The sequence below is a fragment of the Ictalurus punctatus genome, chromosome 28 (assembly GCF_001660625.3).
Source record: "Ictalurus punctatus breed USDA103 chromosome 28, Coco_2.0, whole genome shotgun sequence".
Classification (NCBI taxonomy): Eukaryota; Metazoa; Chordata; class Actinopteri; order Siluriformes; family Ictaluridae; genus Ictalurus; species Ictalurus punctatus.
The window spans coordinates 16,359,565-16,387,250 of NC_030443.2; the positions used below are offsets into that span (position 1 = coordinate 16,359,565).

General features: G+C 39.3%; 1 protein-coding gene across 3 annotated transcripts; it reads right to left on the minus strand.

Moving 5' to 3' along the window:
- Positions 1–401: 401 nt before the first annotated feature.
- fsd1l (fibronectin type III and SPRY domain containing 1-like) lies at positions 402–26,350 on the minus strand. 3 transcript variants are annotated; one of them, XM_017460699.3, is made up of 14 exons: positions 26,218–26,350; positions 18,769–18,864; positions 18,523–18,654; positions 15,908–16,009; positions 14,425–14,447; positions 13,410–13,531; positions 8,648–8,857; positions 8,252–8,350; positions 7,780–7,909; positions 7,247–7,279; positions 4,557–4,654; positions 3,987–4,238; positions 3,410–3,498; positions 402–1,905 (listed from the first exon to the last, which is right to left on the minus strand). In XM_017460699.3, the coding sequence occupies exons 1-14, from the start codon at positions 26,230–26,232 to the stop codon at positions 1,783–1,785; spliced, it is 1,524 nt and encodes a 507-aa protein (XP_017316188.1). In that variant the 5' UTR covers positions 26,233–26,350; the 3' UTR covers positions 402–1,782. The 3 variants fall into 3 exon arrangements, with proteins under 3 accessions (XP_017316188.1, XP_047007855.1, XP_017316190.1); XM_047151899.2 differs by lacking the exon at positions 26,218–26,350 and adding an exon at positions 25,388–25,570; XM_017460701.3 differs by lacking the exon at positions 7,247–7,279.
- Positions 26,351–27,686: the final 1,336 nt, after the last annotated feature.

Here is a 27,686-nt window from a genome sequence, read left to right on the forward strand (position 1 = left end):
ATCTGAGCGGCTTTGACAAGGGCCAAGTTGTAATGTCTAGACAACTGGGTCAGACCAGGTCTTGTGGGGTGTTCCCAGTATACAGTACCTAATAATAACATTAGGTATACTAATACCTACCAAAAGTGGTCCAAGGAAGGTCATGGACGCCAAAGGCTCATTGATGCGCATGGGGAGCAAAGACCGATCCCACAGAAGAGCTACAAATTGCTGAAAAAGTTCATGCTGGCTCTGATAGAAGAGTGTCAGAACTCAGCTTGCTGCATACGGGGATGCCTAGCCACAGACCAGTCTTATCCAATCAATTCACTTTCGAAATGGTGTAGAAATCAAACTCTTGAAATTCTCATAAAGTAAAACATACAGTGAAACGTTATTCCTTGGTTTAAAAAAGCAAACAGGAAACAGTTTAATGACTTATTGGGTGAAGGAAAATGCTCAAAAATGGTTTAAAAATGCAACCCTGGCAACCATGGGCCTTGCTTTGTGAATGCTGGAACAGGTTTGGGCCCTTTAGATCCAGTGAAGGGAAATTGTAATGCTACAGCATACAAAGACATCCTGTACAATTGTGTGCTCCTAACTGGTCAGGTGTCCAATCATTGGGCTATATAGTGTTCGTCTGGATTTCTGATCAACTGCTCTGTGTCTACATTTAAAAGCTCTTTACAGATCGAATTAAATCAGGCAACTATTTGATGCAGAAGACCTGTGTGAAAATGATCATGTCGTAATATTATTTTAGGCGTTTTATTAGATCGTTAAACTATAAAATAATTCAAATGTGTAGTGCTGTGGCCTTCTGGGAATTGTCCCTGGTGTGTGTGGATACAATGACTTCTTATGAAAGTGTCGGAAGTATTAAAGCAGCTAATTTTACATTACTACAAGACAATTTTAGAAAAAAAAATCAATAATTTACTGAATGGACAGAAATGACAGTTGTTGATATGCACATACAGTAAATAATAAGCTCAAATCAGGAAAAAGAAACACTAAATCAACGAAAGAAAACAGAAATTTTCAACACAGCAGCGCTAATGAAAGCTGTCTGATGTCTAAAGGATGTGTTTTTGGTGAACAGGATGTAATCAGACCTCTGTACAAACAGTAGATGAACAGGAACCTAAATATACAGAAAGCAGCATTAAATGGTTTACATCGTGCAAACATTGTTCCACATTGTGTCATTTTCAACCCCTTAACATACTGTAGTTAAAAAATAAAACTACAGGCTTCATAGTTGAAACGGTAAAAGGAGGAAAAATCCCTTTGCTCAGACACGAGGTAATCGTCACCCACACACACACATGAACATACAGACACTAAACTAAAAAAATGTACACAAGTCATTAAAAGAAATACAACAAATCAAAGCATAAAGGACAGAATCTGTCATACCAGTTGTGTAAAGTTGTGTCAGAAACAAATCATTACAAAACAAGAAAAACATTCAACCTAAAATTAGTTTAAGGGGGGAAAAAAAAGTGCACTCAGCTAATCCCTGATAAAGCGGCTAGAATTTCTTATTGAACAAGAAACAAAAACACAGAGAAAGAGGCAGCGCTCCTTATATTAGTGAGCTGATTTCATTTCCCATAATGCTTCACAGTATTCCAATGCTGGATGATGTATTACCCGGGAAGCAGGAAGCAGGAAGTGGGGTCCAAGGTCATGGGTTGTTCATACAGGTTGCTCGTTGCTGCCGATTAGGGATGGGTCACAGAGGAAGCTAGTCAGAAATCAGCTTGAATCAGTGAATTCATAGTTTTTGAGTTTAGACTACTGTGCCATGCTGTTCAGACTGCTGTTTGATCCCGCCAGCCCGTTCTCAGCCTTCTGGAAGCTTCTAACCGCACTGGGAACCTGTAACCCAGTCGACAGGCTCAGGCCACCACACCACACCTGTGAAAACACAGAAAGATGCAAGTCAAAGGATGTTCTAGAGAAGGAGTCACAGCCTCTGTGCCTGTCAGCCCCACTAAGGAGGTGTAGTGTCCGTCGGTCTCACTGAACGAGGTGTGGCCTCTTCGCCTATTGGTCATATTGAAGAAGGTGTTGTCTATGTGTCTGTTAGGACTGCTGAAGAAGGTGTGGCCGCTGTTCCTGTCAGTCTGAGTGAAGAGATGTAGCCTCGGTGCCTCACAGTCTGAGTAAAGCAGGGTAAAGTATTGTGCTGCGCGTTCCATTTAGTACTTTAACTAAACATTTTTTTGTACTATTTGCACTGTGTTGTTTTTTGCTCCATGATCCTGAAGGCTCGATTAATCGTCCTACCGTTTACATGTACACCGTATGGCCAAAAGTATGTGGACACCGGACCATCACACCTACAGTATATGGGCTTGTTGAAAATCCCATTCCAGATTCAGCCCCCCCCTTTCCTGTTATAATAGGGTGGCTGTGGCTCAGGTGGTAGAGCTGGTTGTCCACTAATCGTAGGGTTGGCGGTTCGATTCCCAGCCCACATGACTTCACATGTCCTTGGGCAAGACGCTGAACCCCAAGTTGCTCCCGACGGCAAGTTAGCACCTTGCATGGCAGCTCTGCTACTATTGGTGTGTGAGTGTGTGTAAAGCGCTTTGTAGAACTTCTAAGGTTAAAAAAGCACTATATAAAGACTATATGAAGACCATTTACCGTAATAACCTCCTTCACGCTTCTGGGAAGTCTTTCCACAAGATTTCGTTACAAGGCCCATTCAGCTACAAGAGCATTAGTGAGGTCAGACACGTCCCAGTTCATCCCAAAGGTGTTCAGTGGGGTTGAGCTCGAGTTTTTCTACACAAACCTTGATAAAGCATTTCTTCACGAAGCTCGCTTTGTGCTGGAACAGGTTCAGGGCACTTCGTTTCAGTGAATGCTACAGTATACAAAACATCCTATACAATTCTGTGTGGGAAAAATCAACAACGGTTTGAGTGAGACGTTCAGGTGTACACATACTTTTGGATATACAGTGTATATACGCACAAGGTGAGGCTGACAATAAATTTTTGACTTGATATGCGTTGTAAATTTCCCCGAGTCAAAAAACCCCGATCTCGTGTCCCTCAAAGATGTACACTACTAAAGTCCTTCAAAGCTAAACAGAGCTGCTGATAGCACATGAAGCACATAACCGTCCTTCTGTCACGGGACACAGAATGGCGCGTGAACAAGTGGGTCGGATTTAATTTTACACGGCTACATATAGCGCGAGCTCACGCTTTCTGTAGTGTACTGTACTGACACACATCTCCAGTTTCAGCAGCTAACCACAACTAGTCCCAGTTACATTACAGCAACTTGAGTTACGCTGTAATTACAAAGCGATACTATAAACTGTTGTCATTGTGTCAAACTGCGTTACCACTAGAAGGGCAGGTGTTTGTAGGTCATGTGACGTACCCACCCAGCCGGCACTCACCATAAAGGCCGGTACAACGGGTTGAGTGAACTTCGCCTTGAACGAGTGAAGCAGCTGTTTGCTTTCCGCGTTGTAAAACGACAGCTGACCTGAAATTGAAAGGACACAAAGGAGCTTTCAGATTACATACAACATCTCATCCGTGGTCATTATGCTGGGACAGGATATGAAAAGAACAAGACTGTACAAAGCAGGCAAAGTTGAAAAGGCCTTGTTAGTGCTCTTTTTTCATTCGCACACTACTTCTAGAGAGTCAATGGATCTGCCTGATATTTGAGCTACAGGTGTCCAGTAGCCCTAGAAACGGTACGTGAAGGCAAGCGATGTAATCTCCTGTAGCTCCAGGACTTTATTAGGAGAGAACTGGAGGTATTTCAAGTAGACAAATGAATAGTTCGTTTTAGTCATTCCGAATAACATTAACGTTTCAGTGCCATTTTTCAGACACTGCGGCGTTTTTTTTCATTATTTTTAAACTGGTGACCAGTATTGGTAATATACAGCATTAGGATTGGATGGATAAATACAGTGTATTTAAAAAACGTGACACTCTATTGCTGTCTAGATTCATGTGTACCTCCGTCTAGGTCACAGTAAACTCCTATCCTCTCTGGTACTGCCACGTCCAGACTCTTCGCCTTGTTGTTGTGTTTGGCAGCGAAGGAGGTCTGGAGCCAGTTGTTGACATGGATACACCAGGTGGTGTTGGTTTTGCCCAACTGATCGAACTTGCCCAGGTTTTTATAGGCTACACCGATGCTATAGGACTTGCAGTCTTTGAGGGCCTGCACCTCCCAGTAGTGCTGACCGGAGTCAATACTGGTATCACCTGAGCACAGAAAAAGTTGTTTGTTTGTTGTTGCATTTAATACGATGATTTCATTTTGAAGTAAGGAATAAAATCCATTCCTTCGAAAATAAATATGATTGCGATGTGCTGTTAAAAAAATTCTGTAAGTTCTCCTTAAAGGAATCTACACACATTTTTAAAATGTTTATGTAACGTGTCCATCATACTAGACCCTGTGTAAGCTTTGAACCTGGAAATTTTTGACCAATCAGACGCTTATCGCCGTTGATAACCGAGATATCTAGATTAAACGTTGATAACCGTGAGCTCTAGGTTAAAATGTAAATGGTTCTATACCCAGTACTGTGTAGGACTCTCCAGTAAACCGATCTCTGCCTCCCCTCGGAGCTGGTGAGCGAGCGGTCGACCCTCTTTTCGGAGATGGAGTTCCACTTCTGTAACCATCGACAGAGCCAAAATACAGTCAGTCCATACAGGCGGCTTACAGTAGACACAAACACACACACACACATCTGTCTAGGATTCATGGGAACACTAGGACTAACACACATGCTGATTCAATCGCCAAAATACACTCATACGGCCATGGCAAAGAAGAAGGCACACAGAAGCAGCAATGAAAAGAAATGGCAACAGCATGTTCAGAAAAGACCGCTCGTGTTAGTAAGAGCACTTCAGTGGAAGAAGAGATGCAGGCACATGGAGCTTCAAGACAGGACAGCGATGGCTGATTAGGAAAAAAAGAAAGGCTCAAATGAAGCAACTAACATGGATGTTACAAGCAACAAAAGCAAAACCTTATTCAAAGCCTGATCTCAAAGGATGATCCGACCTTAAAGGAATGGTCCAATCTAATCTCTATCCAGCATGTACGTATAATTACCACAGAGAATACATTGGAAATGTTATCCTGTGCTGAGAAATGAATGGAAACGCACAACTATATAATGAAAATTCAATTTTACAACTCTAACGAGATCACTCGTACGGTGAGACATGCATGAAAGAATGTGTTACTAAAAGCTGTTCTTATGGATATTTAATGACATTCAAACAGTAAAAAAAAGTAGATCCGGCTGTTGATATGTTCCCAAAATATTGTGGTATCCATGTGCCTTGAGACCCACACAACTATCCTGGTAATGCCTAAACACAATCCCATTCCTCTCATATAGTAGTAGATGAATTAAACAGATTTAGATATGATTTTAGAAATACCAAGAAGTTTTGCATGGACGTTTCTCAACGACTGCCCTTAGACTTTTATTATAAGTGAGTTTGGCATGAAGACATTTTCTTTTCTTTTCTCAGCACAAGGAAATGTGTTGAAATCCTTGTCTGTGGTAATAACACATACCGTACAGTTGCAATGGATAGAGAAGAGGTTAAAAAGACCAGAGTACTCCCTTAATACCATGTGATCCGCAATAGTTATTAGTGACTGATGGTGATGTGGTGGAATCTACTGGGATGTAGATGTTGTACAAATTTCTTTTTAAGCACGCAGGATCACATTACTCTCTGTGCAATGCAATATTTGATGCGAGGATGTGGTCGAGCGATTTTCGGAAAGCCGTAGGGAATTCTCTTTGTGTGGAGTGACAGATGCTAGAGCGTCGTGGGCGTGTCCACTGTCTCGGTCACATGACTCACGTGTCAAAACACAGCTCTGCAGGAAGCACCCTGAGTGTCGTACGGAGCAGCCGTGTCAGATCAGTTGTTAACTTATAACGTATCAGACTTATTTACTACTTATATACGGAGCGCTGACGAATTCTCAATACTGATTGGTCAGAAGGTATTCATTAATGTTTTATAACGGCAGCGTTGATAGTAATGCAAATGCAACTCACAGGTTTAGAGCAATGCACGTGTTCAAATCATGTATATTATCTTTTCTTTAGTATTCACAGGGCTGTTATTTACCAAAGAACATCTCTGACATTTTCTGTAAGATGGTCCTGAACATTTACGGAAGGAGTCTCCAGTGTCAGCGCTTTGTAACATTTATTAAAAGGAACTAACTTGTTTTGTGGACATTCCACAACATGAAGTGTAACTACAAATGGATAAAACATACCAATGTGTCATTCTTTAATTAATAAGAAATGTAATCCTTGGCAAAGTGTTGTGCTACAAGAGTAACAAAACACTTCAGGATGCGCCGCACTTCTTCTATAGCTTACTCATATCTTACTTAATGCCATGTGAGAGGGTGATGGTTAGTGATGACACTAATGACAGCTCATGAATCCTGTTTTCGGTAACGGAATGACTGATGGGGAAAACACGAATGAAGTCTTGACTTTTAATAGAGTGGTTACTCACCAAAGTTATAAAGATGTGAGCATGAAAAAGATTAACACGAGGAGTTTACCGCTTTTGGACGCAAAAGGATCAGAAACACTGACTAATATAGACCGCGGTTATTATCATGCCACCATTTCTTTTTAGAGAGAATAAAGTGTGAAGGAATAACCTAGAACCGGAAGAGAGAGTCAGTAATAAAGCCAGTTATAGATGGAGGCATGACGGAAAACTGATCATGTCTAAAGGGTTTGTTAATAATACACATTGAATATATTTAAGGATGTTCTCCATCTAGAAATGACCATCAGATTTCAGCACACGCACACACACACACACACGCACACGTGTTATCATTCTATGTAAACAGCAAACTAGCACATGACATTCTTCTCATCCCAGCAACTCTGGGATTCAACGATTCAGAATAACAAAGTTAGCCTGATATCCTTCCAAAATAATCAATGCTATAAAAACCAATTCTCCAATTAACTGTCCATGAATTTACATTTAAAGGTTTGAAGGTTAAAGGTTATCCGGCTAACCCGATCATCTTTTTTGTTTCTGAACCAATCCTCCCGTAAAGGTTATAACGGGTGTCTGTTTCGGCCAACACCAAATCCCAAGAAAACCATGCTGGAAGAAGAAACTAGGGAGGTTAACAGTTGCAGTAAAGCTCTAAAGGGCCAAATCCCACACGGCCAGAAACACAAGATCACCTTGTCATGTTCTTCAGATTAGTGAGGTGTGCACTGTTGGTGAAAAAAAGGAAAGCGTGAATAAAAGGAGAAAAAAAAAACGCCCGGGAGACTGCGCTGTTAAAGGGCAAACGCATTCAAACCTAAGCAAAACACAGGAATGTGTGACAGGAATAACAGTTGTGGAAAAAGCTGCAAAAGTTCCTCACGGAGATCCCAGAAACAGCTGAGGAGGAAAAGGGAACCTACGTTCTTACTAAATGATGAGCTTTAATAACTTATGACTCCATTTTCCCATCATAATGAGATCCAGGAGAGGCCTTTACAAGCCTTACAACTCAAGACGAATTGTAATTATTATCTAATTCATTATGCATATTCTAATTCAATATTGATTATTAGAAGATGATTATGGAATCAGTATAAAACATTAACTACCATCTAAACAGTGATTTCCATAGAAACAGCATGTGTTCAGGAGAGCAAATCTAAAACATTAGTCTAGAAATATCAGTAGTGATGTGATAATGATAGACGGGAATACGAGAACATACCTGCCCTTGTTCTCCTTCCCTTTGACCTTACTATCCAGGCCTTTACCTCCCTGTGGGTCCCACTCCACACCGCTCTCCTCCACCTTCAGGTTCAGGTGTGAGGACGACGAGTCGAAGGTGAAGTTGAACGCTGCACAAGAGAAAAGTAATTAATACTGTATGTATTTATATCTACATACACGGTATTATTTATACAATCAGCTGATTGCATAAAATCCCAAATCGTAAAATATCATAAATGTACGTCTTGATTCATGATCTGCTGTGTAAAAGATTCATTTAAAGCAGCTTACGATTCGATCGAATATGATTCACAGCTATTCGATGTGATTCAATGCAATATGATGTAACACAGTTGGGTGTTTTAGCTCCATCACTGACAGGAACAGCGGCCACGCCTCCTTCTTATCTAAAGCTACTTTTGACATATTTAATGTTAGTTAGTTTGTTTTGTTTCTACTATTGTCTTTACCTCTGGTTTCCAGTGTGACAGGATCAGAATAATCTCCAGCTGCTGCTTTGTTACATGCTCGAACCCGGAAGTTCATGAATTTGGAATCAAACTTTAATCCTGACAAAAAAAAAATTAGTCCATGGCTTCTTAGTATGCAGTAATAGCACAATATACAACGACCTCCAGAATTATTGGCACACTTCATAAAAATGAGCAAAAAAATGAACATACTGTACCGTATGTAAAAAGAATAACACATGCAATAAGAGATATTTAATAAGAGATATTGCATATTTTAATTTTTTCAAGCAGCAACGTTTCTTCTTTTACATAGTTACATCTCTTCTACAAAACAGTAATTTCAGAATTAGTGTCTGGTGTGTGTGTCACATGCAGTGTGTCTGGTGTCTGTACCCGTTAGTGTGTACTCTGTGCTCTTGATGTTGTTCACAATCTCCCACTGGTGCTCATCCTTGACCCGAGGCAGACCCTCGTGGTTGGTTTTTCTGTACTCGAGGATGTAGTGGTCGATCTTGCTGTCTTCCACCGCCATCCTCCAGGTGACGGTGACCGCATTGTCCATCACCACACAGTCCTGGACATCAATTTCTGGAGCTCTGGGGACTGAGTGAAATTGTCATGTATTATACACATACTACAAATCTTTATTATGGGTAAGGCATTTAATTACATTTATAATATTTAGCGTTTGTACGTTTTTTTTTGTTTACTTTATATGCAACATATAAAATCCCCGATTATTACATGAGGCTGGGCAATATGTCGATATAATATCAATATATTTTTTTAAACAATTACAACTCTGCATACTGTCTTTCTACCGCTGTCATTGGCAGCCATGTTGGTTCCGTCCATTATATGCTGTCTATCTGTTCGATGTTGCATGCTGGGAAAGGTTTGTGAAAAAAGTTACTGCACACTACATTTTTTTTCTGTAAATATACTCTATACAATATGTAGTGCTCAGATTTATGTATCAGATGGTTATGTACTGTATGTCTGGAATAGTACTTAAGATTTTATTTAAGACAAGGAGCATTTCCTTTTCAGTGTTTCATTATGCGGGGAAAAGAGGAGAAACCCCTTTCTGTGACAGATGCCTGATTTACATGATAGTAACCACTGCAGATGGGTGCAGGTGGCTTGCATGTCATTGATTCGGTCAATGAAGAGCCAGCTATTGAAGACATGTGGGCCCACAAACGATCTCTGAAGATCATAAACACACAGCCTAAAATTTTAGTCTACAAACGGTACACTTTTCGTATACAATTATCATTATAAAATATAAAAATCATTATTTTTTTATTTTATATCATCTTGGTGATATTTTTTTTATATCATTATTATAATTACCATTACATTCCTCCATATAAATATTAAAATCATTACCATTATTGGTCCTTAATGGTGTCCACTAGACATAACATGCCACCAATAAAAGACAACAAATTACAAGTACAGACCCACAGGGACCATTACAGTTTCCATTCAAACCAATACAATTCCCAATATAACCATTACAAACCATTACAATTCTATGAGGGTTTCTATTGTTGTTTTTTTCAGCAGGGCGATCACACTTGTCCCTCCCACGTTCTGCAGCTTTTGATCAAAAATCTGAAAAGTCCAAGACACCTAGGACCTAGGTCCAACAAAAAATAGCTTGCTGTGATAATATATTCATCCCAATTCCCCATTCTTGGCCATGTTTAGTTCTGCTAGAGATTTAAAGCAGCCTGGAAGGGTGTCAATAAAGCACGCTTAAACGAATATTAGCCACGGGTGGCCACGCCCACCCGAAGTGGATCGGAGAGAGAACCTTGTTCCAGTTTGTCATGGTGATAGATATTCAATTAAAAGAATGCTTGGAAGCGGCCTATAGGGACTGTTGGACACATCTGTTCCTGACTATGTCCACAAGAACGCCTGGTTTACTTAGTGGAGCCATCGATTAGCAGCAGTGTATCCTTTATCCACTGCTACTTGGTGTATCTGAAGCAAATCACAAGCTATTGGGTCAAGCGGTAATGATTACAAGGCAACTCATCAATGAAAAAGATTACTAAGGACAAAATCTGCTTAAAGATATCAAGGAAGGAGATGATATTCCTTCTTTAGGAAAGAAGTGTCCTTTCTTTCCTAAGAATCATGCCTTTCACAGTGCACAACATAAATAATGGAAGATATACGAATATACGAGCTCAGCTTCTGCATGCGAGATCCGCCCTGAACCGCAACTCAACTCCTCCAAGACCTGTGCGTCAGTTTCACATTTCGCGTGTGTACAAAACAGAAAAGGTGGCGATCGAGCCAGATCACCGAGTCTCAAAGTGGCTCCGGTTAATAAGATTAAGGAAAAGCCTTGACTGGCCTTCTGAGTGAATGCAAGAGAGATCCGTAAAGACAGAGAGCTCATAAATGCTTCGGTGATCAACAGAACAAGCTCCATTCAAGACAGAGAGGCAAAATTACTGATCTGAACTAAGTGGGTTGTCAGAACACTACGCCATGTATGGTGAATACTAAGTTGGCATACTATTTAGTACAGTAGTATGCTGAGGAAATGTGGGACAATTTGTACCTGAACTAACTTTAAAAAATCAATACAGAGAAGATTTACAGTCACTCTTCATGCCTAAAGAGCTTCAGTGCTGCACGTATACAAGAGCATTAGATTACCGCTGCTAGGAAAGTGGGTTCATCACTAATGCCAAAGCTCTTCCATGCTGTCACAGCAACACGTGGCGCTTAAATAACCCTTCTTGCATGAGCTAAATTAGCTCAAATGGACTGTTTTCTTGTATTTACCATTGATTTGAGTGTGTTGGAAGGTTGAACAAATTAAAGAGTGTTTTGTATTGCAGTTTAGTGCAAGTTACAGGAGACAGTGGTGAGTTTAGTGTTATTTTTAGATGCGTGGTGTGCTGTGCCAGGCTTTGGGACATCTGTGAACCTGAAAGACTCCGAGCCTCATGGGCGTTTACTCAGAAACACTACTGATGAGGAAAGTCATCATCTATCTGCCTCAGTGCAAAACAACATGGAGACAAATATAAGCATACACACTCCTCCATGACCCAGGAGTCACTTTCACATTTGGACAAATGGCATTACTGTGTTCTAATTTATTTACACAGCTTACGCAATACTAAACTGGAACCTATAAGCGTTATATACTTGTTAGCAATGTTGGATACTTCAGATACCAATAATATCTTGGCTGTTATATATGATTTACTGTTCATTATCTTCCTAAAGCACAATTCTTCCTGCTTTGGGTTCATCCTTTCTGACAGCTTTGTACAGCACAGGAATAACCCGAGGAGAAAGTCCGTGTCCGGTGCACAAACCCACAGCGAATGTTGCCACAATGTGCAGTTTGCAATGTGATTTTACTTGCAATGCACATAAACCTGATTCTGCTTCAAAATGAATTAAAAATGCTTTAACTCTGCTGCTGATGAAGCTCTAGGGATTACATCATCATGTAATAACTTGCTACATTCTGGAGATCTGTTGTGGGTTTTTTTTTTTGCCAGAGCTGTCCCTAATGGGCCATACAACAGACTGTCATTACGTCAAATGTCCCAAGTGTAAGTGGATACGCGGTAGTGACAGCAGAAGAGCGAGAGCAGGACGGCTCAAATATCACTCCCAACAAATGCCTAATAAAAACAGCCTCCATCCTGGAGTGTTAAGTCACTAAAACCACACACCACACTTCCTTTCCAGTTTTCCAAACATTTAGGAGTGTCATTATGTCACAATAGACATTTTTCTTAACAGAAAAAAACACCCAGCTTGTACTGACATGAAAAAACAACAACAACAACAACAACAACAACAACGCAGCAGCTCAAGTGACATGCACACTGTAATCGTAACAACACTATTACAAGTCCTAGCTATTATCTCGTATATCGCAACTTTTGAATAAGTACTAATGGACATAATTCATAACAACATTGCTACAAAGGAGACTTTTCAGTTATTTTATTTGAACTAAACTGTGTGTCAAAATTGGGAGTGAAAAAAGCCATGCTCATGTATCTTAAGATACCAAAGCAGGTTCTTGCTAGCTAGCTAACTGATGTAACTGGAACCTCCTGCTGACAAAAAGTCAGAATATTATTACAGTCAGCTGATGTTTTTAATTAGTTTGTAATTAATTAGCTAATGTTTAAGTAATTTCGCTGACTCAAATATATGCTAGTATAAGTTTAAAATGATAATCCTGACTTTCAACAAGAGGAAACGTGTCCCTTAACAAGTTAGCAATAACGTTCCAGTTTTCTAACAGAACGAGGCACTGGCTAGTTAATTTAGCTAATGTTCTAGCTTTCTTCAGGAATAGGCTATGGCTAGTTATGTTATCTAGCTAGCAATAATGTTCTAGCTTTCTTCAGGAATGGCTGGCTAGTTAAGTTGGTTAGCTAGCAGTAATGCTTTCTTCAGGAATAGGCTCTGGCTAGTTAGATTATCTAGCTAGCAATAATGTTTTAGCTTTCTTCAGGAGGTGGGCTAGTTGTCTAGCTAGCAATAATATTTTAGCTTTCTTCAGTAGGTGGGCTAGTTGTCTAGCTAGCAATAATGTTTTAGCTTTCTTCAGGAGGTGGGCTAGTTGTCTAGCTAGCAATAATATTTTAGCTTTCTTCAGTAGGTGGGCTAGTTGTCTAGCTAGCAATAATGTTTTAGCTTTCTTCAGGGGGTGGGCTAGTTGTCTAGCTAGCAATAATATTTTAGCTTTCTTCAGTAGGTGGGCTAGTTGTCTAGCTAGCAATAATGTTTTAGCTTTCTTCAGTAGGTGGGCTAGTTGTCTAGCTAGCAATAATGTTTCAGCTTTCTTCAAGAAGGAGGCACTGTATAGCTAACCTAGCTAACCATAAACTATTAATGTTACTAAATTAACATGTGTCCTGTGTCATGGTGGAGGAATTGTAAGCAGTCAAGGCAAACAGGCAGGACATCTTAATCTCTTCGCCCTTCTCGTGTCCTTGTTCGTTCATTCTGTGCCAAAATATTCTTTCCACAAAAACAAATCCATTCTTCACATTCTTGGTACTGAGTAATAGTTTTGATCTTGGATTAAACTTACACATAATGGCTGACTGAAGTCCTAACTGGAATGAGCTGTATGGATTTGCTAACTCACCGGGAAGGAAGCGAAGGCCCTGGAGAAGCTGGCGCTCCTGTGAAAAGTCCACCATCAGGTGGGTCATGCTGTCCGAGGCTTTGGGCTTCATGGTGAGGCGGAAAGCGGGAGCCATCGTCACCCTGAGACAGACAAACAACAAGTTTAAATAAGTCTACTGACTAATTCATTCACTTATAGACACTATTAGTAACTCTATATCCATCACTATTGCAACTAATACCACTAATTTTGATGTATAAAGCAAAGCCTTTATGCGATTATAAATACCACACCAAAAGTTTCACTAATCTCAAATATATTTTATTCGGCTGAGACATATTTGGTGTCTAATATCTGCTTCTTGAACTTTGCACTGGAATGATGAGATAAAATACATGGCCAAGTCTTCATTTAATACTTGCTTTAAATGACGTTGTCAGGCCACGTTATTATCAAATTGGAAATATTATTTATACCAAATGTAAGAAAAAAAGAATCTAGGCCAAGATGTCCGCCTCCACAACGTTACAGTGTTCAGCTGCACAGTGAAGTTCAGTTCTAGTTTTTAGATTTCAGTAAATCACAGATTGTCGTGAACCACGTCAAGAAAAAAATCAGGTGCTCTGTGCTTGATATACTGCGCAACTTGTCATAGCCAATTTAAAGCATATGTAACGTGTAACCACATCAAGGCTTTATAGTAAATAAACACAATCTGTGAACCACCTGCACGGTGACACACAGCCGGACACACCCTGGGTCAAAAGTCATGTCTCACGCACACACGCGCACACACACACACACACACACACACACACACACACACACACACGCATGCATAAAATCTTACCAAATAATACTTCATGCTCAAATATGAGGTCAGTTTTAAAACACACCAAACCTAAACACGTGTGTGAATGTGTGTGTGTGTGTGTGTGTGTGTGTGTGAGAGAGACGTAGTGGTACCAGAATACACAGATACACACATGCTCACAGTAGGTGTGCTTAGAGACAAGTCAAGAGTGTACTGTACCTATCTTTGATCTGTTTGGCAGCCTTGGAAGGGAAAGAGAGAACGAGAGAAAGAGAGAAAGAGAGAGAGAGAGAGAGAGTGAGTGACAGGAAGTGAGAGGAGAGAAAAATACGGGCAGTTAGTAGAGGCATGCAGGGTAGAGGCATGCAGCACTAGACTCTCTCTCTCTCTCTCTCTCTCTCTCTCACACACACATACACACACACGCACGCAAAACACAAAGATTAGTTTAAAACAAGAAGCCATAAAATAATCATTGTTTTATTTTACTTTAAAGGGGACTGAAGACTATGTAGAAAATCATGCAAAGTCACGTGACCAGCCATGATCAGTGCATCAGTAAACAATGCCCAAACATGCCTTTACACCTATAATTACACTTATATACAAATGTGTAATTATACAGACATGCAGGTTTAAATAACTGATCTGTTATATCAGTGAATATCAATTAGTAAAAAAAAAAAAAACCCAAAACAATTTATAAAGAAAGCTGTTGGGTTCCTTCTTAGTGACAGAGCAATTAGAGTTTTATATGAAAGGAAAAATCCACCGTGAACAACTTGCATATTAATCTTAATAACTAACACGTGACCTTCAATGGCATCCACACTGGCAGTTTTTTATAATGAAATTTGGACTCATTTTACTCTGCAACTACGGATATGTGGTCAAGATCAAGTATGACCCCTTTGTTAACAAAGGTTTATTTATTATTAGTTATGTTTTATTTATTTAAGATATACATTTTTTTGACATTCCAATGTCTAAATATTCTTAAGAATGAAAAGTTCTTTGTTTTTTGAAAGTGTGTACTTGCATTATTATGCTATTATATTATCATTATATTACCATCACTGGCATAAAATGGTCTTCAAATCACAATAATATCGTTTATCGCAATTATTTCTGGAACTATATATCGCCCAACAAAAAGCAGTTATCGTGAAAAGCCTAGGCTAATCTGTCATGCTAATACTGCCATCGACACCATCACGCCCGTCACCTGGTAGATCGCTAACCATGCCATAACTGCATTGTATTGCCGCATTACATTCTGGGACTTTTAGTCCAACATTTCCACCGACGTCTCCTTCCAACATCTTCTACCGTAGACTTCTTAATAATACGTAACAGATCTTTGCTTTTTTGTTTATAGGAGCTAAAAGAAATTGTTCAATTTAATTCTCTTTAAAAAAAGGCCATTGTAACTGTCTCACCTTGTGACATCAAAGCAACAAATTAGCACCAGAATCTCTAAGCACATCACAAATATTTGAATATAAACATATTTAATGTGTTTGAGTGTGGAGTTTTTTACTAATTAAAAAAGTACTTAAAGCTCTCTATAATTCTGAAACATTCTCTATGCACCTTCTACCTATAGCATCTTCAGCTGCTTTCCCCTGTCTATATTCTGGTCTTTATTAGACCAGAATATAACACTGTAGATTAGTGAGTGAGATGTTTGATATATACAGACCTTGGTGAACTCATCCTCGTCTTTGATGTCCAGGGCATGCTGAGCGAACTCCAGCAACTCTTCTGCACTCTCCAATGCATTAGTGCTCTGAGTCAGCTGGTTCTGATAGAAAGAAAAGTAGAAAATACAAACAACACTGTGGAAGAAAAATAAAAAAACACCCCCAATATGACTAAGCTAATTCTCTTCTTAGCTCACATGTAATCATTAGCGTCTTAATTCCTCCACATTCCAACAAACATGTTTTGGCTGACACAAATTTGGATAAACTGTGTTGTGTGGGTCACAGCTAAAAAATATTTGTACTTGTCAGCAAAACTGGCTTCGTAAAAAGAACAAACGTAGCAAATCTCAGACACCAAGTAATTCGTTTTAGCTAAATTGTTTCTTTGATTTTTAAAAAAAAATAATAATAATTTCATTAGGGTTTACAATTCAATCAATTTGATGTATTACCACATGTTAACTTGTGCCTGTATCTTTGGACAGCATTTTAACCAAACCCTTTGTTGTCCACTGTTACTTGGTAACTTCTCAGTTTAGCTAAAACCATAGGTTAGCGCTTTTAGCAACGATCTTCAAGTGAGCTGGCTAGCACACTGTAGCTATTGCAGCCGTCTTGTAAACAAACTTGTTTACTAAAAATGAGGTTTCACAGCCTTTTAATGTTTCAACACTTGTACTGATACTTGGGAGTGGAGGTACATTGTTTGCTAGCATCATTAGCCTTGTAGCTTCAGTACAAAACCAATAAAACAAACAGCATGGGCTTACCGACTACATTTGAAGCAAGAGACTTATTAAATCTAAACATAAACACCCTTGAACATTAACTATGCATGTTATGAGTGTAAACGTGTTTGTAATTATGAACAGTGTTCTTGCCAATAAGTATAAAAGCCTTTTTAGCATATGAGTTATGATGCTTCTCGAGGATTTGATGAATGTGTGCACAGAGTAAGAGGGTCTGAAGGCTCGCTGCTGAATTTAGCCGAGTCATTCTGATTCCTATCACATTCCTAAGCAGACTTCCAACTATTTCAGTTTGTCCTTCTTCAGGGACAAATTTTCACTCGTCTGTTCTCTATTTCTTGCATTGTCCCATGATTTGCATCCACCTCAGGATTACTGGACTTTAGAGTTTGAGCTGTTCGGTAGTTTCCGTTAACTGAAGGCCTCCATGAAGATTATTACAGTTTATTATTATTATTATTACTACTTCTTAACATTTAACGAAGGCTACAATACAGGTTGCTTAGCCTGGAACTTTCTCTTATGGATAAACCACAACCTCAGTACTACTGCTCACTTTTAATCTTCAGGGTATCCCAAAAGTCTCACTTGACACTTTTTAGCAAAATGTCTTCCAAAATTTTACATACTTAGTTTATATATATATATATATATATATATATATATATATATATATATATATAATGTGCAATAATTCTCATGGGCAGATGGGCATATTTCATGTTAATACACCTAACACATTTACTTACAGGCAAAGCTTTTGCATAGTAACTTATGCTGGAGGTTTTTTTTCCCAGGCTTTTACTTGTTTGTTAACTTTTTAAAAAAGAAAGAAGAAAAACACAAATACCCCTTTTTTTGCCGCAAAAAAAGAAAAAAGAAAAAAGCATGACATTTAAAGTAAAGACTTATACAACATGTAACATGCAACTTGTCCTTTAGATTCCATTAGGGTCCAATACTTTTGTTGCAAAAAAAAAAAAGAATTTATTAAAGAGTGTATCTTGTTAATAGTGAATAAAGCTTGGATGGTTTTTGTTGTGTTTTCCCTTTAAGTCCATTCCCTCTCCATTTTCCTTTTCCTCCCACCCTTCTCTGGTTCCCACTGGCACGAGAAAACAAGGGCTACGGCTGACAACGAGGCTGCCAGACCCCAGTGCTTTGTATTTGAATATGACTCTCTGGACAGGAGTCTTTCCAATCTACTGTAGACTGTAGCTCTTAGTTATCACTAACTCTGTTCCTGAGGATCTGCCTTTCTACAGAATTCAGTTTTCACAAGAAGGGAAATGGATTATTTATCCGCTTTCTGAGCGCTGCATAAAAACAAACAACACTAAAATACAGGTTACCTAACAGTTAGCTACAGAATCCATCTATTTCGGTTGCATTACCGTAAAATCAACTAATTTCCAAGTGTGTAGATTCTCTGATTTATCATTTTATAATTGGCATAATTTCGGCACATGCAAGTTAAAATGCAGATTTTGAGTTCTTGTTTGAGTTCTTGTTCCTGCTTCAGGTCACCTAGCATGTGTGTGAATACTGCTGCACCAGTGAGACGTCTATTAGAGAACTAATAACAGTTTAATGGACCAGTAGGAGGCATGTTGTGTGTAGGGTTGAATGGGCTCGGTTCTAATGGCTAATCTCTCATCTGGGCTGATTTCACTCATCAGTATTGTCTCTGCTCAGTGAGCTCAGAGAAATGCCGTGGCAGCATGATGACATCATCCAGACTGGGCCGAAGAGAACCAAACAAAACTCCAAGCACGCACGCACACACACACACGACACAGTTACTGGAAAAAAAAATTGTGGTCACTAAAATCACTTTCACCCTCCAAAGAGGATGCCGTTACCTGCAGTTCATGTGATTTCCTGGCCTGTTCTTGCTTAATAGTGTTGGTCATACTCTCCTTAGTCTCTTCCAGCATAGAGAACAGAGTGTCAAACTCCTCTTCTAAGTCAGACACCACCTGGCTAGAGTTAACCTGATCACACAGCACATAAATATTCAATTCCAACATGTTCGTTTCAGTTGACACTATCATTGGGGAAGGAGAAACTGGAGAAGCCAGTTTTAAAGTTCTTCACATTAGTCTTACCTGAACTCCAGCCAGCAGGTGACTCAGCGTCTCGATGAAATTGTGGAGCTCGTCATTTTTATTTGCTAACGTGGTGATTATTCTTTGTAGGGCCTCCTGTATGGGGGGGAAGCAAAGCAACAAATTGAGATCCAAACAGAAACAATAACACAATCAATTCGCAGATATAGTGTTGAATCGAGTCCAGACTGTTTGCTGCTTCAATTTCTAACGGGTTATATTTTGGCACATGTGAGGAGATGGAGTAAACACTATATTAATGATAGAAATGCCAAAGAAAACTCCATAAGCACTTTCCTCTAACTCATTATAATGAACAGCATCTGATGCTCATTTTTTGTTTAAAGAATACTATGGTAATTTGTCCTCGAAGACATGTGCAGCTTGTCCTATATATTAACTCATGCGGAAGAGCCACAGAGTAAAGTCCGTCTGACGCACAAATCTGCCTTCATGCTCAAGTGCTTAAAATACACTATATAACCAAAAGTATGTGGACTCCCGACCATCACACTTGCATGTGGGTCTTCCGCGAACTGTCACCACAACACCGAAAGCACACGATTATTTATAATGTCTTTGTATGCTGTAGCTTTTAGATTTCCCTTCACTGGAATATGAGGTCCAAACCTGTTCCGCCCCTGTACACAAAGCGAGATCCATGAAGACATGGTTCGCCAAGGCTGGAGTGGAAGAACTCGAGTGTCCTGCGCAGACCCCTGACCTCAACACTTTTGGTATGAACTGGAACACCGACTACGCATCAGTGCCTGACCTCACTAATACTCTAGTGACTCAACAGGAAGAAATTCCCACAGCCACATTCCAAAATCTAGCCTTCCCAGAAGAGTGGAGATTGTTATAGGAGCAAACAGGGTACCAACTTTGGAATGGGATGTTCAACAAACACATGAGGGTATGACGATCTGGCATCCATACGTTTTAGTACCATCTTCCTGCACTTTCAGGATTTTATCCACCTCCTCTAATGACCGTACCAGTGGTGTGTGTAGAGAGCGGCCATCTTCCATGACTGACTGCAGGCTGGCATCTAGATTTGACTCCATGATTGTTTTGAAATACCCACTTTTCATAAGCCAAGGCCCTTTGAGAAACATTTATTCCAAGTGTGTATTGTTATTTTCTAAATAATCACAAATAATCAGCCAGATTATCAATGGATTACTAGGCAGATTGTAAACATAGTCTTTCTAGAGTACTGGCCCAGAGCTTATAATGTTCTCATACACATCCTGTAACCCTAAATACTGAGTGGGGTTTCAGTTAACAGGAGTAGCACATAAATTGTACTCATGTGGCTGTTTACATTCAAGAAGCTCCATAGATCACTGAAGGTCAACAGCTATAGAGTTCCCTCAAAGCATTCTGTAATCGGACAGCTTCCTAAATTTACTTGATTTAGAACACGAACCTCCCAAACAGTCTATACACCAGCACCATTCAAACATACAGGCCAATAAATCTTAAATACATTGAAATAAACTTTCCAATAAGCCCACTGGGACCATGAGGCTACACCGATTGGAACACACCCATAATAATTATGCCAGGCTTGCTGTGTTCCTGTTGCCTTATTTATTTATTGATTTCCGGGGACCTCAGAGTTCCCACAGCAGACAACAGATAACTTGGGGAACATGATACACATTGTGCATGTTAGGTAGAGCAGGGGACAGGATAACAATTTATTTTCTCATAGTGCATCCGAAAAGGAGAGAAAGAGAGAGACGTTCCTACGTTAGGCAGATTTAAGGATTAGTCTACTCGGCTATCTTTAGACGAGACGCAACGAGACACTGTTGCTCTGTAAGAAAGTTGCAAAACAAATGAGTAATACGAGAGAATAGACTGGGGCAACTAACCTGGGACACAATAAATATGGATAGGGCAGACTTGGAATTAGAGGACAGTTTCTGTTTAGAAACACTAAAACTGGTACCAATTTAACCCTAAATGTCTAATTGATTGATTGGCTGATTTTATGTTCTTGTGTTTCATGTCATGTAATCACTGTAACATAGTGTTATCCTTTTAAAAGCCAATATAATAAATCTAAAAAAACAAACAAACAAAAAAACCGTACTAATATTATGATGTTTTGATGGAGTCTCTTTTGACCTCTCCATGACCTCAACTTGGTGTACAAAACACCCATGGTCTAGGCATTGACTTAAACATAGATCTCTTTTGACCTTGCCCTGACCTCAACTTATTATCTCTTTACTATATTACTTATTGTTTTATTGTTTACTATATGCATTAAATAAGAGATAAGGTATAAGCTCAGATAGCACTGGAATAGGGCTCTGACTTATGGTTTTGGCCCAACATATTTTTGTCCAGTAGACCAACATCGGGCCACCAGGGCCATCTTTCAGCCACCTTCAAATCCACCATGACCAATGTTGGACCTACGTTGTCAGGGTTGTTATTAAAAGTGCTCCTTTGCCGGCATTGGCCCAATACTGGCAAAGCCGACATCCACTATGGGTGGATACGTTGGCCCTCCTTTAACAATGTTCACCGAATTTGGCAGGGTTATTAAAAAAAGTATGCTTTTGCCAACACTGACCCAGCATTGGCACAACGCTGTATAAGGAGGACCAACATAGGCACCCAAAACACTTGCTGAATCTCAAGGAAGGACTCTTAACCCCTTTTCCTCAAAAATCCCTTAACGCCTTTACCGCCTGTGTTATCATTCAGTCATCAGTAACTACTATGGATTATTGAAAGTTTAATGATGAGACAGACATGTCAAGGTGTCAATTAGCCCTTCATTACAACCTGCTTCTCATTTCATCATGTAATCCTCAAAGCACATTTTACGTTAATTTTGAGTTGTGAATAAAATTTCATCTTGAACCCTGGTGACCTATGAGTCATTCTAATTCTAATATAACCAATTGGCAAATACAGCCTTTACACGAAATCATTTATGACACCTTTGTCCCATGACATTTGACTGTAGGGAATTTAAATGTTTGTAATACGTCGGCAATTATTCAAATGATCAGCTAGCCAGGTACAAACAAAGCTATCAAGCATTGAAAATGATCCATTCATGTAACTACTTATCTATGATTATGTAATTACAGTGGTTTCAATTTTTGGCAGTAAGTAGTGATTATCCTTGCTGAAGCTACTTTTTATTAGTAAGAGTGTGCTTGCTAACACAATGCAACAAACAGCAAACAACATGATTAGCCATATGATGTTAGATGCTAAGAGAATAGTGTAAAATTACGGCAGAATGAAGAAATTCTGAATGTTGAAATGACGTCCCAATCTTCCAAACAGGAATTAAAATAGTTCCAGTGAAAAGTGTGGAAATATGACACAGCAGTTTCCTAAAATACGACAGAGGCTTAGCTTTACTATTGGTATCACAGGACATATTGGCATGCTGTTACATTGCTGTAACCAAAGCAAAGGACACACACATACACACACACACACACACACACACAGATTTCCTCTTTCCCATTCACGTTGTATTCTGGTTTTCCAACAATTCACTTTCCTCAGCCACAGACCACAACTGAATCACCAAAGGTGACCTAATGCAGAGATTTTAAGGGAGGAGTTAAAAAACATCTAATTCAAATGTGAAGACACATTTGCTGTCCAATGTTTGTTTCTTTAGTTCTACACTAAATTTAGATAATATATATAGCTATTGTAGCTACATAGAGTTCCCTGCACTAATACTGACACCCTTAGTAAATATCTGGCCTAACACAAAAATGATTTACTGACCACAAAATCAAGGTCCTGCCATGGCCATCCCAGCCCCCTGACCTGAAACCCATAGAAAACCTGTGGGGTGAACTAAAGAAGAGAGTCCACCAGCGTGGACCTCGAAATTTGAAGGATCTGTAGAGATTCTGTTTGGAGGAACGGTGTCAGATCCCTTGCCATGTATTCTCCAACCTCATCAGGCGTTATAGGAGAAGACTCAGAGCTGTTATCTTGGCAAACGGAGGTAGCATAAAATATTGACTGAAAGGGTGCCAATAATTCTTGCACATCTACATTTAACAAAGATTTTTTTTTTTTAAATAAAACCGTGTTGTGTTTGCAATTGTTTGATATCCATGAGAGCAGAGTATTTTTGTGAAATTTTTTCGAACAAAAGATCAAAAGTTAAACACAGCTTCTTTGCTCATATTTACCGAGAGTGCCAATATTAATGGAGGGCACTGTATGTAGACATGTAGCTAACAACCCATTAAAGTCTATTTCAGCCAAAATCTCTGTTAATATCTGCCTCTAACCCCTTCCAATTCTTTTTTCTGGTGTGTTTTAGTGAGACTTACTCTAGACTACATATATAAACATGAATAAACCTTTACAGTGTAGCTGAATGCTGTAACGCTACGGTGTCGGCCATCTTGGCTAACCAGAATTTTCCCTCAGCACACGTTCAAAATTTCTCCAGCTTAGCCCTGTCTCATGAAGTTTAAAGCTGAAAATCTGGAAGTTATGTGGATGATAATATTATTCCAAGTTTGTTTTAAATACGGATTTATCTAATATTTTTTTCCTTTTCTCATTCATTTTCTCGGGGGTTTAATTAATTAAATTAGATCTATTACTTATGTCCTGTGAAACAGATTAAGATGACAGTTATGAAAGAGTCCTATATAAATAAAATGTATTATTATTATTATTATTTTTCTGACTGTTCCTTAAAAGCCTATGACATCATTATATTGTGAGAATCAGATTTTAGGGCTTCCTCTGCAACCAGTGTCAGCGCAGGTTGTTGATTTAGAGCTCAAGACTCCACTTTGTGTCGGGACTGTATTTACCTCATTCGTATGTCCATTTGGACGTAAACATTTGACAAATAAGAAATTTTATCCAAATTTTCGCAAACTCCCCTTCTCAGAATGCAACACAACTCCCAATGCTGCTTGAGCTTTTCTTTGTTTTGCCATGTTCTTTGTTTTGTTTTTGGTTCTATATCTGCCCCTGTCATGTCATTGGTTTGTTGCCTAAAGGTATGCACCTGTTCTGTGTTTAGGCATTAATTAGTTTGTCTATTTGTGCTTTGCTGGTTCTGTTTTTTGTTGCTTATTGTGCTTTATATCCAAGCCTTATTCGTCTTTGCTTTCAAGGCTTAGTTTCCATGTTTCCTGATTTTGATCCTCACCTATTTCCCCATGTTTTGTGATTATAGATATTTGATGTTGCCTGCCTGTCATCTGATTGCTCATTAAAAATAGCACACTTTTTACACACCTGTGCCCTACCTGTGCCACGCCTTACTCTAACATTCTATATATAGATTATAGAATATATAAACCTGAAGATGTCGATGCTTTAATACATGGCAAAGAAATTCAATTCTCCTACCTGCTGCTCTCTCCTCTACATAAGTGAATGGGTATAAAGCCTCAAGGAAAGGTAATGCAAACCTGTAATGTTCCACTTCAGTCCTCTCGCTGACTAAACACATGATCAAGTTACCTTCCGAGCCACCTTCATCTCTAACAGCATGGGAATGTGTGTAGTACCCTAAACTACAAACACTGTGCATCACAATGAGTCACAATATTTTGTATCAACCCCACAGTTACACAATCCACCATCGCTTTGAAATATAATTACTTGGATTGAACACTTTAAGCACTTCAACAGATGTTTCTGAAAGGGAAGCTAGTTAGTGAAGTATGAGTGTACAGATGAGGTGCTGAGAGAGCTGGACAGACTAAAGGACTAAAGCGCCGCTGCATCACTCTCTTTAGGTGGAGCTTTAGCAAGGGCTAGCATCACAATTGGCGGACAGTAAACAGACTTCTTTAAATAACACATCTCTCCAACAATTCCCCCAATCACGTCTTTACGTGTTACATGAAATACAATAAGTAAACCCGACAAACCCAACCATTTGCAAACAGTTCTGCTACACAGTGTTCACTGCTCTTGTGTTCATCAAAACAATGCAGCGATCTAGTTTGGACATAACCGCAAGTGCATGTTCGACTACATCACCTGAGTTCGATAAGCTTCAGTGTGACGCACAATCCCAGTCCTCTCATTAGACTCAGAGACTGCACACAGTGATTGCTTGTAGGCGTGCAGGCTCTTATATACAGTAGAACGATCCACATAAGCATCATTAAATGTGTAAATATAAAGACCTCATATGCTATCTTTCCCTTTCTGATGTACATCAATGAAATGTCATATGTGATAAATGTGGATAATGTTTTTACGTGTTTTATATTGAGTTACCGATCATTCTGTAGATTGGGCAGAATATTAACACTAAGGCACTGAGATTTTTCTCTTTTAAATAACAGCCTGATAATTTCACATTATTAGACCATTAAAGCTGCATTCAGTAAGACTGGTCTTTTTTTTTTTTTTTTTTCAAGATGGGTTCGATATTTGAATAATTCCTGTCCATATTCACAAAGCTCTGCCCCAGGATCTTAGGTGTCTATAAAACGACTGACCATTTTCCGGACCAGAATAAACTTTTGATAAGACCACAGCTTAACCCATTGTAGGTTTAAAAAAAAAAAAAAAAAAAAAAAAAAAAAAAATCATATACATATCCATCCATCCATCTATCTATTTTCCATACCTTTTATCCTACAAGGTCACAAGGGAGCCTGGAGCCTATCCCAGGGAACTTGGGGTACAATGCGGGGGCCACCCTGGATAGGGTGCCAACCGCCAAGCTGTCACAAAGCACAATCACACACACAATCACACTCTACAGACAATATAGAGATTCCCAATCAGCCTACAATGCATGTCTTTGGACTCCCGAAGGAAACCAGAGTACCCGGTGGAAACCCCCAAAGCACAGGCTGAACATACAAACTCTATATACACAGGGTGGGATTCTAACCCCCAACCCTGGAGGTGTGAAGCAAACGTGCTAACCATTAAGCCACCATGCCTATTCCATATTAGTGTTTGTAATCTTCTTAAAGAATTATTGTCATCACTTGTTATCCTGGATTCAGCACTGCACCTTTGTAACAGTGATGACTAGTATATGCATCAAGCCAATCTTATTTACATTGGTTTAATAGACCCTAGGGTATACTAGGATGACATGCACGATATAACAATCATTATGCAATGAATAGTCCTGTTACATTTCTTTGTAACCGCCTGGCAACGAATCCCTAAAGCAAACAAGCAGAGCAATAAAACATGCAACTCAAAACTGCATCATCGTTCGACCATGAATCAGCGTCCCGGATGTAGAAATTAAATGCAAGGTGCACACGAGTAGAAAATGAAGAATGACACTCTGACCCTCCCATATCAGAGTTGATCAAATGACCGGATAGGATACAGTGTAACGGTGCAATGCCTCGGCGTTATAAGCGCGTTATTAAACACGCGCGTTGCATTAAGAGCGTTCATGTCATACTACACCAATGCTGTAATACTACTTACTTTCTGAGAGTCCATACCGAGGACTGGAAAACAACACAACCCGGATTCGGTAATGTTACATGGAGCGGCCAAGTTTCAGCGCGAGGAAGGCGATGATCCCTATCCCTCTGAAACAAGGCGGAGCACTGGGAGCATGCGCAGTGCATCAGGAACGCGCATACACGCGCCCGCGCGTCCTTTAGAGTTGTTCCCTGCAATACAAATTGCATTCTCGGGCATTAGGAGTAGTGCACGAGCGTACTGGAAATTCTTAAAATGTGGTGCACGAGCGCGCTGGAAATTGTTAAAATTCCATATTTGAAGAATTTCCAGCGCGCTCGTGCACTACTCATAATGCCCGAGGATGCAGTTTGGGCAACAAATTCATGAGGATAGCTCTCAAACTGCTGCACTATATTTGCATAAAAGTTTTACAACACCTACGCCAAATGCCATTGCTTTTTTTTATTGTTATTATTATTATTATTATTTTTAAAATGTTGTTAGAATGCGCGTTCACGTGCACTTTCTGAGAAAGAACGCAATGCACAGAAAGGAGATCCGAGTGAAGAGACACCTCACTGATGCGGTTTGCAAATACACGCATTTGCATGCTGCAAAACCGAACCCCTTTTGTTAACCTAATTTATGCAAATAATATCTTTCATGCCCTCTAATTATTCTCTATAAACTCCAACCTGTGTGCTATCCTCCCTTCTTGTGTGGTGTTGCATTTCTACATTTGAACTTAGTCGGATTTTATTCTTTTTTTGTGTGTATGGAGCAGTTTTTTTAAAAACTGGTCTTTTAGCGCCTCCACGTGGCACAGTGGTGCAATAACATATTCCTAATCCCGGAATCTGAATTCCTGACCTGCACAGTGTAGTGCTCAACCTGCTCTAACACACCTGATGCAATTAATCAGCTAATTAACAACCCTTCCCGAGTTGATGTGGGTGTGTTAGAGCAGGGACAACACTAAAATATGCAGGACAGATCAGTAGTTATCTTCATTATTATTGGGACCACACAAGAGAATTAGCAAAATATTATTGTGATTACATCCATCTAAACGTGCTATCATCTTCTTAGATATTACAGGAAGAAGTCGTGGTTATGCAGGACAGGATTTGACAATATTATTTGTTGGGTGTGAATAATTTTAAAACCAGTGTTTTACAGAAACAATACATGACCCAATCTCAGATAATACTGTATTTAAATAATAATAATAATAATAATAATAATAATAATAATAATAATAATAATAATAATAAAATAGTGTCTACTCATACTCATTTGATGTTATTTATATTATGCATTTAAAAAATATGAAAGATGCAAATTCTGGAGTTCTGAATAGTGTAGTAGAGTACATAGTACATTATAAGTTGCAGAATTTATTCATATCTCATCCATCCATCCATCCATCCATTTTCTATACCGCTTATCCTACTGGGTCGCGGGGAATATTTTATTTAATGTTATAT